The 22,005-nt window shown below is 37.1% G+C and overlaps 4 protein-coding genes across 7 annotated transcripts; 3 read left to right on the top strand and 1 right to left on the bottom strand.

The window, feature by feature from the left end:
- The first annotated feature begins 263 nt into the window (after positions 1-263).
- Positions 264-5,282, top strand: LOC144649233 (mitochondrial import inner membrane translocase subunit Tim21-like). Its single transcript, XM_078508691.1, has 6 exons — positions 264-679; positions 2,102-2,164; positions 2,864-2,961; positions 3,575-3,648; positions 4,068-4,167; positions 4,674-5,282. The coding sequence occupies exons 1-6, from the start codon at positions 394-396 to the stop codon at positions 4,761-4,763; spliced, it is 711 nt and encodes a 236-aa protein (XP_078364817.1). The 5' UTR covers positions 264-393; the 3' UTR covers positions 4,764-5,282.
- A 1,111-nt stretch (positions 5,283-6,393) lies between these two features.
- Positions 6,394-7,668, bottom strand: LOC144649256 (acyl-coenzyme A diphosphatase FITM2-like). Its single transcript, XM_078508726.1, has one exon. The coding sequence runs from the start codon at positions 7,664-7,666 to the stop codon at positions 6,869-6,871; it is 798 nt and encodes a 265-aa protein (XP_078364852.1). The 5' UTR covers positions 7,667-7,668; the 3' UTR covers positions 6,394-6,868.
- LOC144649255 (thymidine kinase 2, mitochondrial-like) lies at positions 7,655-15,504 on the top strand. 3 transcript variants are annotated; one of them, XM_078508723.1, is made up of 11 exons: positions 7,655-7,870; positions 8,213-8,455; positions 9,124-9,221; positions 9,555-9,629; positions 10,195-10,248; positions 10,616-10,705; positions 11,481-11,554; positions 12,720-12,808; positions 13,055-13,134; positions 13,514-13,594; positions 14,232-15,504. In XM_078508723.1, the coding sequence occupies exons 2-11, from the start codon at positions 8,392-8,394 to the stop codon at positions 14,325-14,327; spliced, it is 801 nt and encodes a 266-aa protein (XP_078364849.1). In that variant the 5' UTR covers positions 7,655-7,870; positions 8,213-8,391; the 3' UTR covers positions 14,328-15,504. The 3 variants fall into 3 exon arrangements, with proteins under 3 accessions (XP_078364849.1, XP_078364850.1, XP_078364851.1); XM_078508724.1 differs by lacking the exon at positions 7,655-7,870 and having other exon boundaries at positions 8,119-8,455; XM_078508725.1 differs by lacking the exons at positions 7,655-7,870; positions 8,213-8,455 and adding an exon at positions 8,549-8,710.
- Positions 15,505-16,470: 966 nt separating this feature from the next.
- Positions 16,471-21,568, top strand: LOC144649259 (thymidine kinase 2, mitochondrial-like). 2 transcript variants are annotated; one of them, XM_078508728.1, is made up of 10 exons: positions 16,471-16,509; positions 16,895-16,995; positions 17,167-17,241; positions 17,412-17,465; positions 18,714-18,803; positions 18,918-18,991; positions 19,119-19,207; positions 19,328-19,407; positions 19,961-20,038; positions 20,801-21,568. In XM_078508728.1, the coding sequence occupies exons 2-10, from the start codon at positions 16,918-16,920 to the stop codon at positions 20,918-20,920; spliced, it is 738 nt and encodes a 245-aa protein (XP_078364854.1). In that variant the 5' UTR covers positions 16,471-16,509; positions 16,895-16,917; the 3' UTR covers positions 20,921-21,568. The 2 variants fall into 2 exon arrangements, with proteins under 2 accessions (XP_078364854.1, XP_078364855.1); XM_078508729.1 differs by lacking the exon at positions 16,471-16,509 and adding an exon at positions 16,511-16,517.
- Positions 21,569-22,005: the final 437 nt, after the last annotated feature.

Below are 22,005 nucleotides of genomic sequence, written 5' to 3'. Positions count from 1 at the left end.
TCTTCTTGTTCCCACGTGTTGTAGTATTCTCTTTACTTCTCCCAGTAATGGCATATGATAGTCAGCCGTTCTTTGGGTCGTCACGACTTTGAATCGGATCAGACGCCGAACCTTTTTATGTGCCGATCCTAATGAAACAGTTGAACTCACAAATCATGTTCCCAGAACGGCTGCGGAATGGCTAATTTTTTCAACTTCTGAATAAACAGGCGTATTTTAGCTTATGCCCCCCCCCCCCTCCTTCCTCCCGGGCTCGTGCGCGCGGCGTGAAACACTGGGAGATTGGGACAAGTCTTCCCAGCGTACTTTGCGACACAAAATACAAAATGGCGTCTGTATTGGAGGTGTTTTAAAAACATTGATATAAACCAGCAATTTTACCATAGCAAGAAGATGCTTTTATGGAAACATGTCTGCGGGATTTTTCCCAAAGGGCTTCCTTCAAGACTCTTTATTATAAGGCAGAGCTCTGCTTTTCCTGTGGTATTTAGAAAGAGGGACCTTGCAAGACACGAAGTTCCGCTAGAGTTCCGTCATGTCCCGTGCAGCGCGAGTACCAATCATTCTCTTAGATTTTTCTCTTCGAAGACATCTGAGGAAAAGAAAGAAAGCTCGGTTCTTCAAGATTTGGTAGAATCGAAAGAACAACCCCAAACACAACTAACAGTAGGAGCCAAAGGTTTGAGTTTATATTCTTTTCACAAATAATAAAACTGTGATTGCATGTACCTTCTAACCACGAACCCCCCCCCCCCCCCCCCCCCCCCCCCCCCCCCCCACCCCCCCCCCCCCCCCCCCCCCCCCCCCCCCCCCCCCTCTTGCTAATGTTGACAGCAAGAAATAAGGCCCTGGGAGGTCTGGAACATATTTGATGATGTTTCGGTTCCAAAAAACTGTCGGCTAAACTGCAGAATAGCCTGCAACTGAAGCTGCTGACACTTAGAACACCACGGAACTCCCCAAAACACCACAGAACTTCCTGGAACACTAGGGGTGGTGAATGGTCCTTCAAAAAATGCGTGTCTCGCAAAAGTATAGCCAAATTTCAAGGATCTCGTCGTCTCGAATTTTTCTTTGACGCCTTCTCGGAGTCTCGATTTCTTTTGCAAGGCTAAAAAGCCTTCAAAAGGTCTCCCGGGCTCGCAGAAAAGATATCAGTCTCGCCATCTCCCAGTCTCGCATTTACCATTCGATACCCCTAACACTACAGAACACCACAGAACACAAGAATTTTATTGAAATGTTTTAGAAATTGGATAGTATTTCAGCGGTACACTATACTAAACACCTGAAACAAAATCCCGTGGTTAGCCCGAAACCCTGAACAGTAAGCTTTCACTCTGGTTTGCTTGCGGTTAGTTCCACTCCATATGCTTGTGGTTAGTTCCACTTTAGTCTGCTTGTGCTTAGCTTTCACTCAGGTTTGCTTGTGGTTAGCTTTTATTTGTTGGTTAGGTTTTGTTTCAGTGGTTCCGGTGGTTATGTTGTTTTGCCGGGGTTTTAGTGCATGCCAAAATAAACGAAACAAAACCTAACCAACAAATAAAAGCTAACCGCAAGCAAACCACAGTAAAAGCTAACAGCAAGCAGACTGGAGTGAAACTAACTGCAAGCAAACCGGAGTGGAACTAGCCACCCCTGGATCAGTAGTATTGTGGCACTTATAAGCTTGTAATTCTTCTGGTCCTATAGTTAAGCAGTTGTATTGTTTTTAGGGCTAGGTGCATTGCTCCTGTTGTTTGTTTTCTCAAACAGTAGCGAGTCTTTCAGGTAAGACCTTGCAGGAGCTGCCACCTGACTCATCAAGGAATTTGAATGATATTGGAAATTTTGAGGGGGAGGGGTGTTTTAAGAGCTTTAATTTTTAGAGAAATGTATTATAAAGCTTAACATAGATTTCTAGAGGTGTGTGGGGCTCAAACCAAAAAAAAAACTTCTGTGCAGGAGGTGGGGGTATGGATATATTAATTTTCTAGAATAATACAAAATATAATTATATAATTATTATATTTATGATAAGATTAAAGTTTACTGTTATTTCTGCTAGTTTTAGCTTGTTTTTTAATTACAATATATATTTTTTCTATATTTATTATGTCAGTTGCCCAAGCTGGAAAGGATGTTAGCTACTTTGGAATTATACTTGTTGGATTTGCAGTTACTGGTAACTTGTAATATAACATTGTCTGTAAAGATCTATTGTATAAATTCGTAGAATTTCAGTGTCACACTTGTGTTTTTATAGTCCATACCAAAAGGGAGGAAAAACCCCCGGGGGGGGGGGGGTACTCCTTATAATGGCCTATACGGGGAGGCTCCGCCCGAAAGGGGTACCTTTTTCAGGCTTCAGGTATATAAAAGGGTAGGGATTTCACAAGTTTTGGTATATGAAAGGGTATGAAAATCCGTCATTTAGGTTTTTAAAAGGGCCTTTAATTAAAATATTTCAAACAGACGCACTTTGTGGCTGTATTATTTTAATTTATTAAGCGCTGCATGAAAATGACGAGAAAACGCCTTGTTCTACATTGTAAGTCTATGCCATGTCTTTTAGGTATATGAAAGAGGTACCTTTTTTCAGTAAAAGGTATACGAAAGGGGTACAATTTCTGCCAAAATGGTATATAAAAGGGTAAGGGATAAAAGCTTGGGGCGGAGCCTCCCCGTACAAAACTTTTTCGAGTGCCCCCCCCCCCCCCCCGGAATTAACTTCAGCACAGAGGCAAAGTTGAGACAATTCCATATGTTTAATGACTTTTAATACTTGTGTCTCTTTTGCACGCATGGGATTGGTTACTGCTGCAAGACAGTCATCAGTAAAGCAACTGATTTAAACTCAACTGAAATATTACGTTTTTCACAGGTGCATTGATATGGTTTGTCGTCAGTGAGTTGTTTTTTGGCTTCAGTGCAAACAGAGTGTATGCCAGTGCTCTCAAGAAGGTTAAAGCAAGTGCAGAGGTAAGATTACATCAGCTGCTGACAGAGAAGCAAATACTTGTATGGTTGGATATTTTAATTTTCAAGTTACTTAGCTAGTTATCTAGTAACCATGGAAACCAGAAGGTCCATAAGGGCACATTGGGTCACAGAATGATTGATGTAAGGGAAGTGGTCATAACAACTGTACTCGACGAGGACCTACCTTGTGTAGGAATAGGGGGGCTATGCAAGATACCACCTGTCTAGTAAGCCAAATGGACAAAATTTATTGACCTCAAAATTCAAGTTAAGACTTTCATATAAGGTGTGCATGAAGCTTGCATTGCTGGAGAAATGGCACAAGGATGTTTGAATCTTTTTCTAAGTTTCTACTCCTGATAGAGTGGGGGTTATACAAACAAGACATCATCTTTTAAGGTGGGAAAGGGAGGTAGTACATGAAGAGACCACCTGTATTTTGCAGAGTCGTCCACGTACTGTCTGAGTACAATAGTTCTGACCATTTCCCAAAGCTTGTTCTTATTGAATTGTACTAAAAAATCAAAATTAGGATTTTCAAGACTCCAAGTTACTGTTTTTAAGTCATAAGCTGATCTCTTATAGTTGCTTCTGATAATAATGTTAAATTTAGGTAGTTGAAGCTATTGGAGAACCAATCATGGGTCACGGAGAAACAACTTCAAGAGGAAGAAGAAGGCATGTCAGGTATTGGAACCTTGTGTTGAACAATGTTACTATGTATTCACATGTGGAAACTTCAAAAAGATCTTATTGGACCCCTAAGCAAAGCTGTGCTCTTATAATAATTGCAGGGTGCCCGTGGGCTCTTATGTAAAAAAAAATCTTGGGTTCCCAGCTCTTAAAAGCTTTCATATAGCAAAGTTATACAACTCACCTAAAGACAAAAGTAACTCGCCTGTGGCTCTGCTAGGGACTCTTGTTCAGTTGTTTGTGTTTATTTTGGCTGTGTTGGCGTTGGGGTACTGAATGGTAACTTTGGTGGGTTGGAATCGCTTTCGTTTTTTAAGACCCTGTTTTAGATAGAGGACCTTTAAAATTGTGACTTTGTTCAAAGTTAAAAGTAAAAATGTTTTTGAAGTTAAGTCGATTGTTTTACATTGCAGTTACCAAGAATACTTAGTCGATGGTGAAAACTACATGAGGGTAAAGTTTTATTTGTCAGGATCCAAACGAAAAGGAACAGTCCATGTTGATGTTAAACAGGTATATCAAAATCAAGCAACATGAACTTGTGCGAAATTTTTTGGAAAAAGTTCTTGTCTAAAGAACATGGAGATGTTGGCAGATTTGATAATATATAAAAAGTAATACATGTTCTCTTGAAACGTCAAGTTGAACACAGGAAGGTAAATTTCATATCACCCAGATACACTATACCGCTCTACTCCATTAGGACAGCACTTTTTTTTTTTAAATACCCTCTAAAGGAAAACAAAAACAAACATTAACACTTGAAGGCTACCATATCTGCCTTGTTGGTTCATGAGGCAGAAACTTGAGTCTGCTTTTGCTCTCATCGTTTCGTCCCTTCTACCCCCCTCTCCCCCTACTCCCTGCCAAAAATAGAACGATTAATGAGACTAGCAAGTCAGTCTCTTGTCACCAGTCTGACAATACATTGTATATTTATGTTGTCACATGGTGAAATAACTTGTTAAACGTTTTTTGTCAGAGTGAATTGACCAATTTATCGTCTTTTCTTATTCCAGGGATCACGTGGCAATTTTGAATATCGCTTCATCTTCGTAGAACTGACTGGATCACCTAGAGAAACAATTGTAGTATTGGACAATCGATAAACTCTTCGCAATTCTTTAGATTCTTTACTCAACAATGCAACACGAACAAGCTTTGGAGTATTTGATGACAAACAACAGATTTTGGGTTTTGCAGAGGAGTGAAGTTATGCAAACAAAATGGATAAGCTGCCCTAATAAGTTACCAACAAGAGAGGCCATTTTTCTGTTTATCTACTACAAGAAGTTTGAAATCTGGTTAATTCTGTATTATTTTTCTTAATTTTTAATTTGTGCCTGTTTGGAACCAAGTGGCACGAGAAACATTGATGGTTGAATGAGATAGCTTCACACAGAGCACCTTGGCATGCTTCTAGCCTCAGATTTATAACTTCCTTACATCAGTGCTCTTTTCTGACTTCTACGACAGGGTATCCATAGGCAACGATTTACGTAATGATTGTGAGAAAACAGAGTGAACGATGAAAAGGTCCTGTTCAGTAATAAATGGGGCAAAACTGAATATATTTTTAAAAAATAAACTCTGGTGTTCTCCTGAAATTCCGGTATTCGGGTAAAGTCCATTTGACTGCTTGCTAGCTGTTTGAAGCCACCGGGGAGGGGCTTCCCTACTGATGGTCTCCGGCATCTTTGAGTAGACTTCATCTACCTAAGTCGTTCTTGACCACTTTATCAACCCCATTCATAACATATCCCATTCCCTTACCATCAGTTTCATTCCTGGGTGACAGACTAAAGAGGCGAGGAAAATCTTTGCCAAAGATCCCTAAGGTTTTTTCTTTTGCAATTTGCAAAATAAAATCTTTCAGTATTCCAAATGGCATGAGCGTTTTCAGAGAATGAACGTCAAAATCAGGTTTCAGTTAAAAAAGTCAAATCACTTTCGTGTGACTGATCAGCGTGAGTAGAAGTGCATGGACCATGATATGGCGTCAGCCAAATTTTACAAGAATGGCCTTCTTCCGTCTGTTTTCGCAAACTTTTGTCTTGCTGAATCAACCTTCTAACCTGATACGTTACACTGTTCACAGCTTCTCTATTTTTCGACGCAAAGCTAGAAATGCAATAGAAACAGCGAACAAAGTGAGCTTGAGGGTGGGGGGAGGGGGCAAGCTAGATGACCTGCGGGTTAGTATTCGCTTTTAAAATTTGTTTATGTTACCAGTCAGTCACGCCCTTTCTTTGTGGTGCACCTCTCCTAAAAAATTCCTGAATCCCCTCACTGCCGATAGAGTCTGCATATTTGCAAAACAGCGGACAGATAAGTAATTAAGGTTATGTCATTTTTGACACTTTCTGGAGAAATTGGGAATTCACTCTTTTATCGAAAATGGTCGCCACCTTTTAGTTTTCTCGCGTTTCTTTTCCCGGGTTCAACGATAAAAGAAAACTACGAATAAATTGTCTAGTCTGTGATATCTGCCCCTGGGTCGGACTTAGGATGGGACTTAAGGGTTTGCGGTCTTTTCGCGTCTCTCTTCGCTTAGGCTTACATGTAAAGAAAAAGAAATATTCAGGGTTTTCACTTTCTGAATAAAAAGTATTAATAAGAAGTCTGGTAGACTTTAGTGCATCAGCATGAGACGTTAGCGAAACGGCTCGTAGGCGAAACTACCGGTTACCGTCTAAAGAGAGGTTCTCTCTAGTCCAAAAAATGGAAACTCACTGGCTATAAATAAAAAAACTTTATTAACTCTCCTTAAATACATTAGACGGAGAAATGTAATAACACAGTTAAAAGCTGGGTAACAATAGCAGGGGGTCTTTCAGTCTCAAAGTCAAAGACTTAACTTTACATGAGGGTCTCAATGGGGTGGTGGCTTTTACGGTTAACGGTTAAAATTTTGGCCTCTTTACGGCTAACGGTTAATTTATTTCCATTACGTTTAACAGAAATTAAAAGTTAATTTTCATTGTTTTTAATAGTTAAAAATCAATTTTCATTATAGAAAAACATATTTTAGGTCTTAGGACCATTTTTGGGACGATGAAGTGAAGCACTGACCGATTTTTACGGTTAACATATTTTACGGCAAACGGTTAAAATTTTCCATTTTTTACGCCAAACGGCTTAATTTTTGGCCGTTTTACGGCTAACGGTTAACCCCATTGAGACCCTCTTACACGTCTTCCGGTGGCAATGAGCATTAGTTCAAAGGGATCCATGGACGACCAGGCGACTGTTCATTCTCGTACCAGACTCCGTAAGTTACATACCACGTGAACAGGGCGATTAAAGCACCAAGTACTTTCTGATGAACAGTGTGAAAGTAGACAGTGGTGCACACGAGCATAAACTCCCAAAGGACCAATAACAAGCTTATACAGACGAAAATTACGTCCACCAATGGGCTGATGCGATCGGCGAACACAGTTGTTCCTCTTTGGTTTCTTTGCGTAGTTGACCACCATCTTTTAACTTGGATTTCCTCACTGATGATAAGGGCGCTGTAGATTAGCAGAAAAGCGTGTCCCGATATATCAAAGCCGTCCCAGTGAAATCCCTGGAGATAGCAACTCTTCTTTGAAGACAGCGTCTCTTCACCTTCGCACTGGCCGGTCAACTCCTCGATGTAAACAAACAGGTTAACCCAGAAATACCATCCAAACGTACCAACGGCCATTCTACTCAAATGTTTCAACATCGCGGTCGGATTGAAAGAAGTGTACACGGATGAAGTTAAAGAAAGGAAGGGAATCAAAAGACCGAGTGTCCAGCCCCAGCCAAGCTTTACAAAGTACACGTTGAACACGTTTCTCTTGTTCGAGAGGTAGGACTGCGGGAGGGGAAGAAACTCGTGAATAAATGAACCCGCCAGTACAACGAGCCAGTAAATGGCCGCTTTGGAATACGGCGGCATTAGCACCCAGTCGTAAATTCCTTCCAAGTAGAGACGAAAGGAAGTTTTCGACTTCTTTACAACCTGTTCGCCGGTCGACGCCATGTTGGTTTTCGCCTTATTTGTACCCAGTCTCCGACCTTTTTCCTTTTAAGGAGGAGGGTCTGTGCTGGTTGCACATGTGAAAACATTCTAAAGTCGTTCATGTTCATCACGATCAAACGTGTTCTTGACGGACCTAAAAGGAGATAGAAGCGCCAATATAATAAGAGGTTTAACTTAAACAAGCCAGAAGAAGCTGAAGCTAAGGTCAGCACAGTACATAAGCTTATCAAAGCTTTTAAAGACTCTTTAAACTGCGCTTTAATTTGTGTAAAAACAATTTTATTCCTGATTTTCGTCGATTCAAGAGGTACTTCATTATAAGCAGGTGTTTCTCCTTTGGCAAAGAAGAAAGTTGCAAAAGTATGAAATATATATAAAATGCCCTGTGTAGTTGCCGAATGAAAATTATGAAATAAATCGTATTTTTCAGATTTTTTAAAATAAAATTAATTAAAATGTTCTCCTCTGTGCCGTATCGAGTTTGCAATGGATAAAACTAATATCGATCAAATCTTGCTAGCTTATAGCACATATTTTCTTTCACAGCGCAAAACATTTGCCATCTGGGGTTCGTGAGTTCGGTGAGCAGAGAAAAAGCGGCAGAAAAATCCCGGGGAAAATCACGTTGTTATTGGCGTGACGGGAATACGTGACTCTGACGTGACATTGGACATGTGCACCGACGAGGACTCCGCTGGCTGAAATACAACGACGTGTTCAAAGTAATGACTTTCAAATTCCACTCGTTTTTCGCGCCCTTATCAAGGATAACGAAGGACGGTTTGAAAGGTAGGTCAAGTTTTCTTTCTTATTTACTTCTTCAAAGTAGCAGATTAATAATTTAGAAGATATTCGTGCGTGTTTTTCGCACTTGCTACGAGTTGTGATGTCATACGGGGCAAGCTCAGGCAAAAGCGAGAACTCGTGAATCGTGTGGTGGAAATTTGCGCGCGTAGTTCAAATATTGAATGCATTAATCTGCCCGAAGGCATCAGAAGAGCATTTTACAGAGCATAATGCGGGACGAGATCTGCCCTTCATTTGGTTAGTACAAGTTTATTTGAAATTACAGCGTTTCTGTGTAGTGTTATCGTGTTATCGCAGAGAAATAAGATTTTCGCGCGCTCTGTTGGCCGCGCTGTTATTGTTCAAAGAAAGCTAAAACAATTCAACGCATTGATCGTCGCTGTTTTGCACGTTAAGGAATCAATTTTGCCAGTCTGTTCGCTTTTAGTATATGTTCAGTGCAAGTCCTTATTGCAAGTTGTAACTAACTTTACTGTTTTTTGGTATTGAAGCGAAAAAATGTCGTTTCTGGAGCTAGTTAACACGATTTTTTTGCTGATGGTGCTGCAACGGATTTTAAAACGAGGGAACATTGCAAATATTGGTCTTGCAGATTTTGCGTATATTTCTTGTTTATACACTGAATAATTTGTAAATTGCTTAAATTGTAGGCTGCATTTCAAGCAGAATGATTGGAAATACAAGAAATGGAAGTACGTGTAATGGAGTAAATGGTAGCAATGGCCATTCAGAAAACAGGAACATTACAGTGAGTGCACACTATTCATACTATTTTACTGTTCTACGTACCATTAAAGATTTTTGTGGCTGGCAACAAGACAGTATTCATTTTCTTAAAAGAATGTTGAATATAGTCAATGAATCTTGTTCTTGTGCTTTTATATTTCTGAAGAGAAAACATTTTTTCAGTCTTACCAACTGTTTTGAAAAATCAATTTCTGTAATTATTATGTCCTTGTTTTTGCTTTTATTTGCCATAGACAAATTTTCTCTTTGTATGAGTAGTCGCAAAAAAAAATCCTCTTATTATTTAAAAACCAAAACATATTATCGTAATAATAAATATGTTTTTATGCTTTAGGTTGCCATAGAAGGTAATATAGGAAGCGGAAAAACAAGTCTTTTGAAGTTCTTCAGGCAAAACTCACTTGTGGAGGTAATATTTTTTTTTGGTTTTTTTTATTATTAAAAAATTAAAAAAAAAAAAAAAAAAGAAAAAAAAAAAAAAAAAAAAAAAAAAAAAAAAAAAAAAAAAAAAAAAAAAAAAAAAAAAAAAAATATAAAAAAAAAAAAAAGAAACTGATTTGAGATAGTTAATTACTGAAGTTTCTATGGTAATCCGGATGAGTTACGTCAAGGAAACTGAAATGAAATGCTAAATCACTTTTTTATGGTTAAATAAATTGTGTAAGCATGTGTATGTTCATATATTATTTCGCTTATAAATTCAAACAGTTTTGCCAGACCTTGCAGGCTTTAGTTGGAAAATCATAACAATACTATTAGGTATCCACATGTGCATGCATAATCAATAAAACAATTAGAACAAGGTCTGTTTTTTATAACATATTTGTATCTTGGTTCAGGGTTTTTGCTGTTGTGCAGAACGATAGTCTGTGAAGACCCTGGAAACCCAGGCTGTTGTCATTTAGTTCACTTGCTCTAACTGTCACTTCGGGCGTGAATTTTAACCAAGGCATTTTCTCTTTTTTTGCATTTAGGTAATTGAAGAACCTGTCAACAAATGGCAGAATGTTGATGGGAGCAATACTCTGGTGAGAGAGTTAACCAATAAACTGATAAATTCAACTTGGTGAACTCCATTTTTTGATCGAAGTTCAGTACTGCCACCTTTAATTATTAAACTTCCATCAGCTTTTCATGATGATAAATTTACGATAAGAAATCAGCAGACCAATTTCTCGTCTTATTTGATTCAGACTGCATGTACAATCTATTCATATTTTTACAAAAATCTGGAAACTTATTTATTTGGAAGCAGCATTTTTTTTTACAAATTTGTAAAGTTTTGGACTTGACATTTTTTCCAGCTTTTACTGTCCAGAACAGAACATCAGAAGATACACATACATGTAATTATAAAGGGCAGATTAATGACATTTGTTTTTATATTATATGCAGGATCTTATGTACAATGATCCAAAGAGGTGGAGTTACTTGTTTGAGTCCTATGTCCTACTCACAATGATGGAAATACACCACAGACCTCAGGTATAGTTTAAAACAAAGTGTTTTACAGTAATGGAGGCCCTGCCAGGGTAAATTCCGACAAGCAACAAGACCCAGAAAGTAGCGGCAGCACATAAAATGAAATCGCAACAAACGACAACCCTTTTGGAAAAACTTAATTCCGACAAGGACGAACAATTTTTCTTCAATTCAACTACTGACAGCGATGTGAAGTGTGATAAAACAGCGACATGGGACGTTTTATAAATTTGAACAAGAGACACGGGATCTCCCCCCTGGCAGGGCCTCGTAATGTATTCAAGGAAAAGTAAGGTTACTGTAAAATTATTCCGAAGCACTGACATTATTTGTACTTTTTCTCCTGTAAGGAGAGAAACGATTAAAATAACAGAGGCATTATTTTATTTTAAATTTTATTTGTACACTACCGATATCAGTATTAGTATAAAATTCTGCCACAGAAAAAGCTAGTAAAAATAATAGTATAAGTATAACAATATAATGCAGGGCTGCAAATAATTTTTCTCCACTTGAAAGGACACATGTCCTACTAAGGCGCCATCTTGGTTGGACAAAACAAAATTGTGGTCGGACAGTTTTTTATTCATCATTGACATTAAAATGATTTACAATCAAAAAATTGTCTGACATCATGTCCTACCTTGTCGGACATTAGCAACTTTTGTTCGACCAATGTCCGATGACTGACTGTTATTAGCATAGTTATTTGCATAGTTTAACACTGTAGCATATCATGAATTTAAGTAAAACCGTCTGGATTGTTTCTTCACTGCAGAACACACCTGTCAGGTTACTTGAAAGAAGTGCGTACAGTGCAAGGTTCTGTTTTATGGAAAATCTTCATAAAAGGTAAAAATAATGACCGGATAAAAAGAGAGCAATCTTAATTATTTTGAATTCACATCAAGAGTAGTGATAATTGTCTTTTTACTTACTTTTTAATGGAAACAAACAATAATTATAATTACCGGTAGTTACTATTAGAATGTTCCTTTGTTGTGTGAAAGACATTACTCTTGGCAGCTCATGAAGAAAATTAAAGCTCATTTGATGGTCTGCAAAAAAAAAAACCACACACATACACTCAGACAGAATTAGCCATCTCTCACAATTTTAGATATCACAACACTGCATTCTGTTGCCAGTTGAACAATGACATAAACCTCAAGATGTACACGTATATAGTGTATAATCTACAATGTACATTTAGTTGATAGTGTGGTTCATTGTGTTAACAATCATCCACTGGATGATCTTTTTCTAGTGTATAGCACTGTCCACCCTTGAAACAAAATCAGGACCAGTTGTCTAAGGGCCTGTTTATATGGAGGAGAGTTGTCCCTGGTAGGAGGGCTACCCTCTCCCCCGAGCTATCTTTTGCCGAGCGTTTATATGAAAAAGTTGTCCCTGTTGACCGAGCCAAAACTTGGCCCTCTAGGTTCAAAAGACTGGCGAGAGTTGTTTTGAAACATCTATAATGTCTGCCTTTTTTAAATAAGGAACGCTGAAACATCGACCACGACCATTTTTTGGTCAAATTTACCGCCGACTTCGATTTCAATGTATCTGCAATTTTGTTTTGGTCGACTGCAGCGTTTGCGCATGCTCTGTGTGTGTCAACTTGTCCCTGGTAGGCGAGGCGAAAATAACCAAACTGTTTATATGGAAAAATGTTGGCTCGCTCCCCAGGGTCACCCTACCTTCAAAGCGAGTGACCCTCCACCCAGGGTCACCCTGCCCCCCCCGAGCCAACTTTGCAATTTCTCATATAAACAATTCGCAGCTATTTATAAAGAAACATATGAAAAGCTCTCTCGCCCGGGGTGGCTCGGTATGGAGGGTAACCCTCCTACCAGGAACAACTCTCCCTCCATATAAACAGGCCCTAAATTGAGTTCCACAGTGACAAATAAAAAAAATTGTTATGGTATGCGTTCATTATGTAGAAACAAAAGTTAGTGCTGCAAAGTGAGAACAAATTAACTTTTGTTTGATTTTTGTTCTTGATACACAGTGGCACATTATCGACAGTCGAGTACACAGTCTTCCAGCAATGGTTTGATTACCTTATAGCTAACGAGAAACCACAGATAGACTTGATAGGTTAGTGAACATTTATTCGGCTGATGTGTAAATTGAATAGGTTGTAATCAAACCTTAACTTTCTAAAGCAGGACTCATTAGGAGTCTGGAGTATCAAGAGTTATTGTAATTATTATGAATGTAGTAAGCTTGACTTATCTTTCAATAAATGTACTGTGACATCTTGAAAAAGGAATGCTAACTTGTATGTGTCCATATATGCAATTGTACATGTAAAAGAACTGATTTTTTAAAATTGCTTTTTAGTTTATTTAAGAACATCACCAGAGAAATGTATGGAAAGAATTAAAAAGAGAAGCAGGGATGAGGAAACTTCAGTATCAATGGTACGTGCTGAGTTCAGATGTGTTCACTTCTGGTATCCGGTCACCTCGTCACCAGGAAATCTCACCACTGACCAACTCGCCACCAAAACTGGTGTATTCCCCGTTCTTTAATCCATGAGCCGAGGTGACTTCGCTTGGTGGCGAGTTGGTTGGTGGCGGATTGCTTGGTGCCAAGGTGACCGGCATTCGTTCACTTACTGAACTCCAAAGACAAATACCTTGCCAATTGAACCCACTTACTTTTGTTTTGTACATCTTGTATATTCTGTTTTGAGTAGAATTGGTTAATAAAAACATTGTATTCCTTTTTATTTTGAGGTAGGAAAAGGGAAGTCAGAACTTGATTGAAGGAAAGCATTATTTTTATTCTTTCTTGCAGGAGCTTTTAAATTCATTGCATGATAGATATGAGGAATGGCTAATAAAAAAGAGCAAATTCTCTGTTCCAGCTCCAGTAGTGGTAAGTGCATACAGTGTGGTACATTCACATGTACAGTAACATAACTAATTATCTAATATCTTGACAGGGTGCAAAGAAAATTTGAGCCATTGTTTGCTAGTCTGAAGGCCATATTCAGTGGCCTTTCTTTATCTGCCAACAAAAACGTCCAAAATGTTACTTGTCCATTGGGCAATTGATAGATGAAATCCACTAGCCCAACAGGAAAATCCAGTTACCCTGGGCTATAGGACAGGACTTTCTTTGCACACTGCTTGGACAGACTGTTATGCAAATAATTGGACCACGGGAAGAAGAAAGTAGAGTCTCTCGCTCTCTTCCTTTTGCCTTCTGTTTGTACCTTGTGCACCCATTTTTCTTTGCAAATAAGAAAGAGATGTCTGGGTACAAGGGAAGTAGATGTGCTAAGCTGTAAATTATCAGATGGCTTGAATATGCATTGCACCTTAATTAAATCAGAAAAAAAAAAAAACAAACCCAAAAAAAAAAACCCTAGGTCAAACCATTTACTTTATTAATTAAATCAATTGCCTAAAGATACATTTGTATTTACAACTGTGCACATTGTAAAACCTCAATCTAAGAACATCCTTTTGTACTGTACTCATGATCTGAGTCCTTTGTTTATTTGTTTCAGGTGGTAGATGGAAATAAGAGTTTACAAGATATGTTCCAGTTTTATGAAACAAATGCTCAACTCCTCCTTGGTATAAATGGCTCAAAAACAGAATAACATTGGAGATTTATGGAGATTTTTATATTACTAAAAGTTGCACATACAGCATACATGTAGAATTGTAGATATTTTTGCATAGCGTTTTGCTAGTTAACAATACTTAGAACCATTTTTTTAAAAGCATTTAAAAATCTTAGTTACCGTATTATTATTGTTATTTTTAGATTGCAAGTAATAAATCATGCGGCCAGCTCACAAATACAAATGGATTTTTGCTGTGGCCTGAAATAGGGGCAAAATTTCATCTGCATTTTGGCTACATTAGAGCCTGTGTAACAGTAGAGGAACTGTTTCATTCAGTTTACCACAAAGTGTACTTTTCCAGATTCACATGCTTTCTCATTATCTTCGTTCTATCCTGTAAAAGCAGCAGCATGTTTTTTCTTCTCCCTTTCTTTTCTTGCTGTAAAAAAGATTTGAACAGCAACCTTTCTGGCAGCAGAATTTGCAATGTGTTTTCCAGATTGTTCTTGATTTTTTTTTCTGCAATTCCAATTTTTACCTAAATGTTCTTAATGATGATGACGTACGCACCTTTCAGTGTTGGCTTGTCATCTGTCAGAGATTTCCATTTCTTAGTAAAACTATGCAACATGTCTTTATAATTTGTACATACATTGTACATTGCAAATTATGTGAGGTTGAGATTCTTTCTCAGAATAAAAGAGAACGCTTTCATAATATGAATAATAAAGACAAGTTTTTATATGAGGAATATGAAAATACATAAATACAAAAATGTATTTTTCCTTAATCTTACTTTCAAGTATTTTACATCCATGTACATGTAATTTTGCCAATCAGTAAATTAAGATGATGCTTTTTGTATAAATATTTATTAATGTCTAAGAATTTCAGTGGAAAATCTATGAAGGCGACTTCTATTTGTACATTGTACCTTTTATATTCAGAATTTTATGGTGGGTCAAAAACTTCAAGCAATTATGAAAAAATCATCCAGATATCCTTCAATGCATTCATGACAGTGTGAGCAAAAATTACTAGAAATTTACTTTATTTTTTCAGTCTACATTAAAACTTTTTAGTTCCTTATCACAGCTTCAATTAATTTATAATCAAGTAAGGTTATTATATGTTGTTAAGTTTAATTATAAATTCTTATAAATGCTTTGCTTATAAATTTTATTCAATTAAAATTGGATTTAAAAAAGAATGAGTGGAATGTCTATTAATTTTTTAAATTAATGTTAAATCAATGTCCCATAAATAAAATTTCACCAGCAAGAGGCAAGAGGAGGCACTTGCCACGTCCCAGATTTTAACCGAAAATTGAAAACAAAATGTGTTTTGTTGGGAAAATAATACCAAGTTGAACAAGATTGATTTTTCTCAAGAGAAATACCCCATGAAATATGTTGAAGAATGAGTTTCAGAGCTTCTAGATTTCAAAATTTTCCCTGGAGGGCATACCCCCAGGGAACCCCCTAACCGTCGTCTATGGCTAAGGTTAAGGTCTGGTTACGGCCCTGTGAATTCTACTTTTTTTCAAAAAATTATAATAGATAACTCCCCGTATAAAACTTTTTTGAGTGCCCCTCCCAATATGCAGAAGGGAAGTTTTTCACCTCCAAGGCACATCGATTTGCAGCTAGTAGCCTAATACTAAGTATTCTTCCAGTAACCAATCTTTATCAGGATCTGCCAACTCATTATGATCAACAAGGTAGTTGGCCATAAATTTCTTGCCTTTGCCATGTGAGCAAATGGGCACTTTCATGACTGTTGAAAGTGACTAATGTTTTACCGAGTGTTTTTATCATCCCATCCCTACCCTAGCTTAAAAAAAAAACAAAAATTTGAATAGCTATTCAGGAGGCTTTCTTTTGTCTCTTTCCTGAAAGAGACAATCATCTTTCCAGAATAAAATTGTAGAAAAATTGTAGCGGCGAAGGGAAGAACAGTGGCGGCGGCTGCTTTTTTTTTTTTTTTTTTTTGGCTTCAAAAAAAGAAAGAAGACCTTTGAAAAAAAAACAAAAATTGCCCGGGACAACGTGGGGACAATGTTTACATTTCTTGACGCTGGAGATCTGGGTCGGGTCTGTGATCTGGGTCTACCTCGCTCCAGACTTCTCACGTCCATTGTTTGATTTTTCCCGCCACAATTTGATTTCATTGTCGCCGCCATATTTGCTTCCGTCGGTTTGTTTTGAGTCTTTGAGTGGAAAGGTGAGCTAAACTTTGTTTCAATGCAATTTTAACAATGTTTTACACTGTTAAATGTATTCTGTTGTCCATTTTTCCCGTCGATGAACTCTGCAACGAAAAATTGTGCTAGTTATAGCGTGCAGTGAACGCGTTTCTTTGTTTGGTTTTCGTTGCGTGATCGGCATGAACATAGGTTTAATAACAACAGTGTTCAAAGCTTCATGCGTGTATCTTAATTTTTAGGTACTTACTCAAGCTCGATTGAGCAAACTTATCTTTTTTCTCGATCATCGTCTAGCTATACCGAGATCAGGTCCACAGAATTGACTCTGAACTACAATCACTCCTTTTTCTTTCACAGGTGAACTTATATTCTTGAAGTTTGTTTGTTGTTTCAGTTTTTTGGACGCTTCAGATTATAATGCTTGGGTTAAATCAACTGCACTCTTTCGAACCAGAGTGCCCAATGGAACAAGATTCACCAAAAACCAATATAACGGTACTACGTGTTTTACTTGTTTCTTTTTGTTGAGATTAACATGGCCAAAGAGAAATTTACATGTAGATGCAAGCATTAATGCCGAACTTTATGGCCCATGATTCTTAGTACTTTTCTTATCGATCGCTGTTATTCGGAAATGTCCTTTACTAACTTGAGCTTTATTTTTAGGTTGCCGTGGAAGGTAACATTGGGAGTGGGAAAACAACTTTGCTAAATTATTTTAGGAAAAATCCCCTAGTCGAGGTGAGGATAATTTTTTCCCATAAAATGTTTCTTCATCATATATATATTTTACAGGATAATTGTGCAATGAGTTTTTTTTTAAACTAATATATAAAAGTTTAATAAAAAATCCTCAGTGGAAGAACAAATTTTTACTCTTTTTAAAAAAAATTACATCGCACTTTCAACAGGTATTAGAAGAACCAGTAGATAAATGGCAAAATGTTGGAGGACAAAACCTCTTGGTAAGTTCTCAATGTGTTTTATTTATTCTATTTACTGGGCTCCCTGTCTCATCTGGCCTTCTCCTTCTGTTATACTTGTAGTTAGATGGTAGATTTTAAGAAAGGCTGATAGAAACACCTAGGAGGCACGATGGCCTAATGGTTAGTGTGCTGGACTCCGGATCGAGCGGTCCAGGTTAGAGCCCTGGCCAGGGTTGTGGTGTTGTGATCTCAGGCAAGACACAACACCACATCTTCACTCCCACAGTGTCTCTCTTCACCCCAGTGTTTTGAGTGTTTTTGTGTGAAAATAATATCATATCCAGTGTTCTCCCTAGGATTTTGGGAAGGCCAGACGATATTCTGACTGTGATTTTTAAATGCCGTCAAAACCTGATTTGCGGAACTTGTTCCCCGGCACGTTACTATCACTTTTCTGTCTTTTTTTCAGAGTAAAATTTACTAAAAAAACCGAAAAATATTAGTTTTTTTTCTGAGCAACCCAAGTCGGCTGAGTTCACCATTCTTTATACGAACACGAGAACTTTGTTTAGTATTCCATGTACGACACCTTGAAGTGCTGTTGTGTTCCTGTGTCAATTTGATAAAGCTAAGGTAGCTTCTGCTCAACAAAACAAATGCATCACACTCACAGATTTAAACACATTAATGCCAGGGTAAATGACTTTTTTAATGATATTAAAGGTGCGAAAACACAGTAAAAAAGTGATTTCGTCTTTGCTTATGGATAGGAATTCCCGTTCCAGATCTCAAACAGAAGGGTTATGTTGTGTTACCTCTTCAATTTTTAAGCCAGGCGGCAACGATTTTCCTGTGAATCAAGCTAGGCAGCCCGCCTGGCCTTAAATACCTAGGGAGAACACTGAATTATCATATCACATCATATCATATCCAAGGAGAGCCTGAGGCAAGGTGGGGGTGGGCGGGCTTTTTGCAACTGGTCTCACACATGTAATATTGATGGCACATTTTGTAATTTATCAATCATTTTTATTTCCACATTTGGCAGTTGCGTGGTGGCATGTCACATTAACCTCTGTTTAACACAGTTTTTACTTCATTTGTCTAAGTTACTAGCCTGCAAACGCAGATGTAATATTTCTGGCTGGAAATGTGTCTGCATTCACAGGCTACTTGGTTACCTGTCCCCATACATGTTCATGTAGAAGTTTATGTGGAAGGACTTCCTCCTGTCCTACAGTACTTATACAAAATGAGCTGATGGTTGTTTGGTTTCTTGTTCAAAAGGAGTTGTTTTACACTGATTGTCAGCGGTGGAGCTACTTGTTTGAATCTTGTGCTGTTCTTAGCCTCATGAAAATTCACAAGAAACCCCATGTGAGTACTGACTTCAGATGACATATTATGCGACATGGATGGGTGTCTTGCATGTTGATAACAAAATTTTTTCCTGTATAAAGAGTTCTTTGCTATTGCACATCATCCATTTAGGTAACTCCAGTGAAGATGATTGAAAGAAGCGTCTATAGCGGCTACTACTGCTTTGAGCACAATCTCTGTAAGAGGTATGAATGATGAAACTACAGTATGCCAAACAAATTTCACTTTAAACATTGTATAGTAGAGATTCACTAGTAATGTTGTAGTCACTTCCTTGCATATTTTTTTCTTTCGGTGGCTTGATTTATACAGTGGAATGATGACCAAAGCAGAGCATTCTGTGCACAATGAGTGGTTTGAGTGGATAACAAAGAGACAACAGCCACACCTGGATTTAATTAGTAAGTCATGAAAACATATTCTTTGAAAACATATTCAAAGTTCCTTTTAACACATAAGTTACAACAATACTTCGAAAGAAATCACAAGTTTATCATTGCTTCCTGCTTTTTATTTCACAGTTTACCTAAGGACATCACCTGAAACATGCATGGAAAGAATTAAGGCAAGGTGTCGAAGTGAAGAAAAAACACTTCCCATGGTAGGTTTCACAACTGGGCTGGGCATGCAAAAATTTGAGAGCTGCTTGTCGGAATGGCACGCTGGAGTTAATTATCTTTTTACATGTAAGCCTTGACTTGCAACATTGGTTTGAATTTAGCACTTTTACTTGTAAGACAATCTTCTCGTGATTATTTTCCATAAAAAATTAATAATTTTTAGGTGAATATAAAACTAAATATATGGTGCAACTACAGACAAGTACATTGTAAAGCAACAATTTAGAGGTTTCATGATAAGAGATGTTTGCGAATCAATTCAAATCTTCAATAACTCTAGACAAATTGACCCAGTTTGATGCCACCTTTTAAGAACCGAATGAGGAAGGTTCATATTATCATTGCACCCCACGACGTTGTCTTGATTTCTGGTAATTCAAATTAACTCTATGCGAATCAAGTTGAAATGCCAAGTACCCTAGACAAATTGACTCAGTAGGGGTGTATTGGACATGGATGACAATTTATTGCCCAAAATGCACGTGTTACATACCGGTACATGTTTTTTTTTACCTATTTTTGTTCCATTATCAGGAACTCCTTAATGCCTTACATGAAAGACACGAGGAATGGTTGATCCAAGGAAAGTTTCCTATACCTGCACCAGTGATGGTAAGTAAAATGATTTTAAATACCGTTGTATATCAACATCAGAAAAATATAGTTTACCAAATAAAATTTTGTAAAAATTTTATTTATTTACTTAATGGTATTTACCAGTTACAGTGTACAGGTGTATGTCAAGCTGCACTATAAAGTAACGATTATTCTTTAAAAACTTTTAAGAGGTAGCAGTATGTCATTTTAAATTAAACTAAAAAAAATGGCTTCATAAAATTACTACCAGTAGCTTTCATTTTAATTTATAACAAACTGAAAGGTGCTGAATGATGTAGTGTGGGGTACGAATACCATATTTAGATATTCATAGACTTATCTTTTTGGTTGTATTTCAAATCATTAAGTAAGTAACATTAATATAATTGAAACTGTAAGCTATTTAGATTAATTATTGTAAGTAATGTTAGTATTGTAAAGTTAGTGTTGATAGTAGAGTTAGTATTGTAAATAACGTTAATATTGTAAGTAACGCCAGTATTGTAAGTAAGTTTAGTATTGTAACTGTTGTAAGTATTGTAAGTGATGTTAGTATTGCAATAAAACAAAATATATTTAGATATTCAAATAAATTATGAGAAAATCAATAGGTAGACAGAGAGTGTTAGTTTTACAAGTATGGGATTGTTTGTTGCAGTAAGGCTAATTTTTCATTTTGTACCATAGCTCTTCTTTTGAAAAAGATTCTAATCCCTCACTTGTTATATTTACTAACAAACAAAATATTGATTTAACAAATTAATTTATATTTTTCAGGTTGTTGATGGAAACAAATGTCTTGCAGAGATGATGAAATTCTACAGCACCAATGACCAGTATCTTCTTGGCATGAAAGAATGGCCCCAGTTACATTCTGTTCAAGAAGCTGTGTGCTAAATTTATACTTCTAGCAAAACAAATTACCGGTATATTTAAAGCAAATCTTGCTGTCACATATCAACACTAGGCCAGGGTTAACAGAAAGAAATTTGCATATTATCGTTGTTCATCTGCATATTGCAAGGAAGTCTTTCCTGCAAATATGAACTTTTCAATCAATCAGTCAGTCAATCATTCACTTAATCACATGCGTTGGAGTAGAATGCTTATTAAAACATACCTGTGCAACTTACATGTAATTTAAACTATATTGCTATTAGAGTTTTTAAAAATCTGTATCCGTGTGTGAAATGGTATTTGCATTGTAAATGTTGTCTGAGGAAGGGTTTTAATGTGCAGTGGCAAATATATCTGTCAGCTACTTTCTTATTGTGGTATAATTATTGTACCTCAATGCTTTTATGTGCTTTTGTATAGCAAGATTTGTTTGTTTTACCTGAATTTGTTAGCATAAGGCTACTCTATATATGCAAGCTTTCAGAAGGCTAGCATTTCCGCATCATGCACACTGTACATATCCACAAAATAAAATATTATTGTAGCTTTTTTACAAACTCAGTTTCTAGAACTGTATGACTGTTCTTATCAAGAAGATGGAAAGATTTTCATGTCAGGTATCTAGTTATAAAACCAAAAAAAAAAAATAATAAAGCTAACAAATGACTGTTGTCTCTTGTTTATTATAGTCTTTTTTACAGCTGTAAAGTGCAACATGATGACAACTGACATTGTGCTCCTCCAGTTTAAAAGGGGGATACTAAAAAAATTATGGGGGGTCAGGCATTACCCCAAGGTCTAAACCCTTACCCTTTCATTTACCATTTTTGGAACAAAAGGTGACCCTTTAGTAAAACTTTGTTAGGAAAATGGTACTCCTTTCACATACCCTACAGAAGGGATACTGCATCTCTTTTCTTTAATTTTCACTTGAATAATCCCTAAAAAATACTTCAATGATTGACTGCTAAGTGGGTCTGAGGTGCAGTTGAATTCCGATAACTCGAACCTTTTTTATTCCCCTCCAGGTTATTTTCTTACTAATTTTATCCTCGATATCTCTCGATCTAACCTTTCTCAACTTC

Source organism: Oculina patagonica, chromosome 4, assembly GCF_052425735.1.
Source record: "Oculina patagonica isolate OP01 chromosome 4, crgOcupat, whole genome shotgun sequence".
Classification (NCBI taxonomy): Eukaryota; Metazoa; Cnidaria; class Anthozoa; order Scleractinia; family Oculinidae; genus Oculina; species Oculina patagonica.
This window is presented reverse-complemented; position numbering and strand designations above follow the sequence as displayed.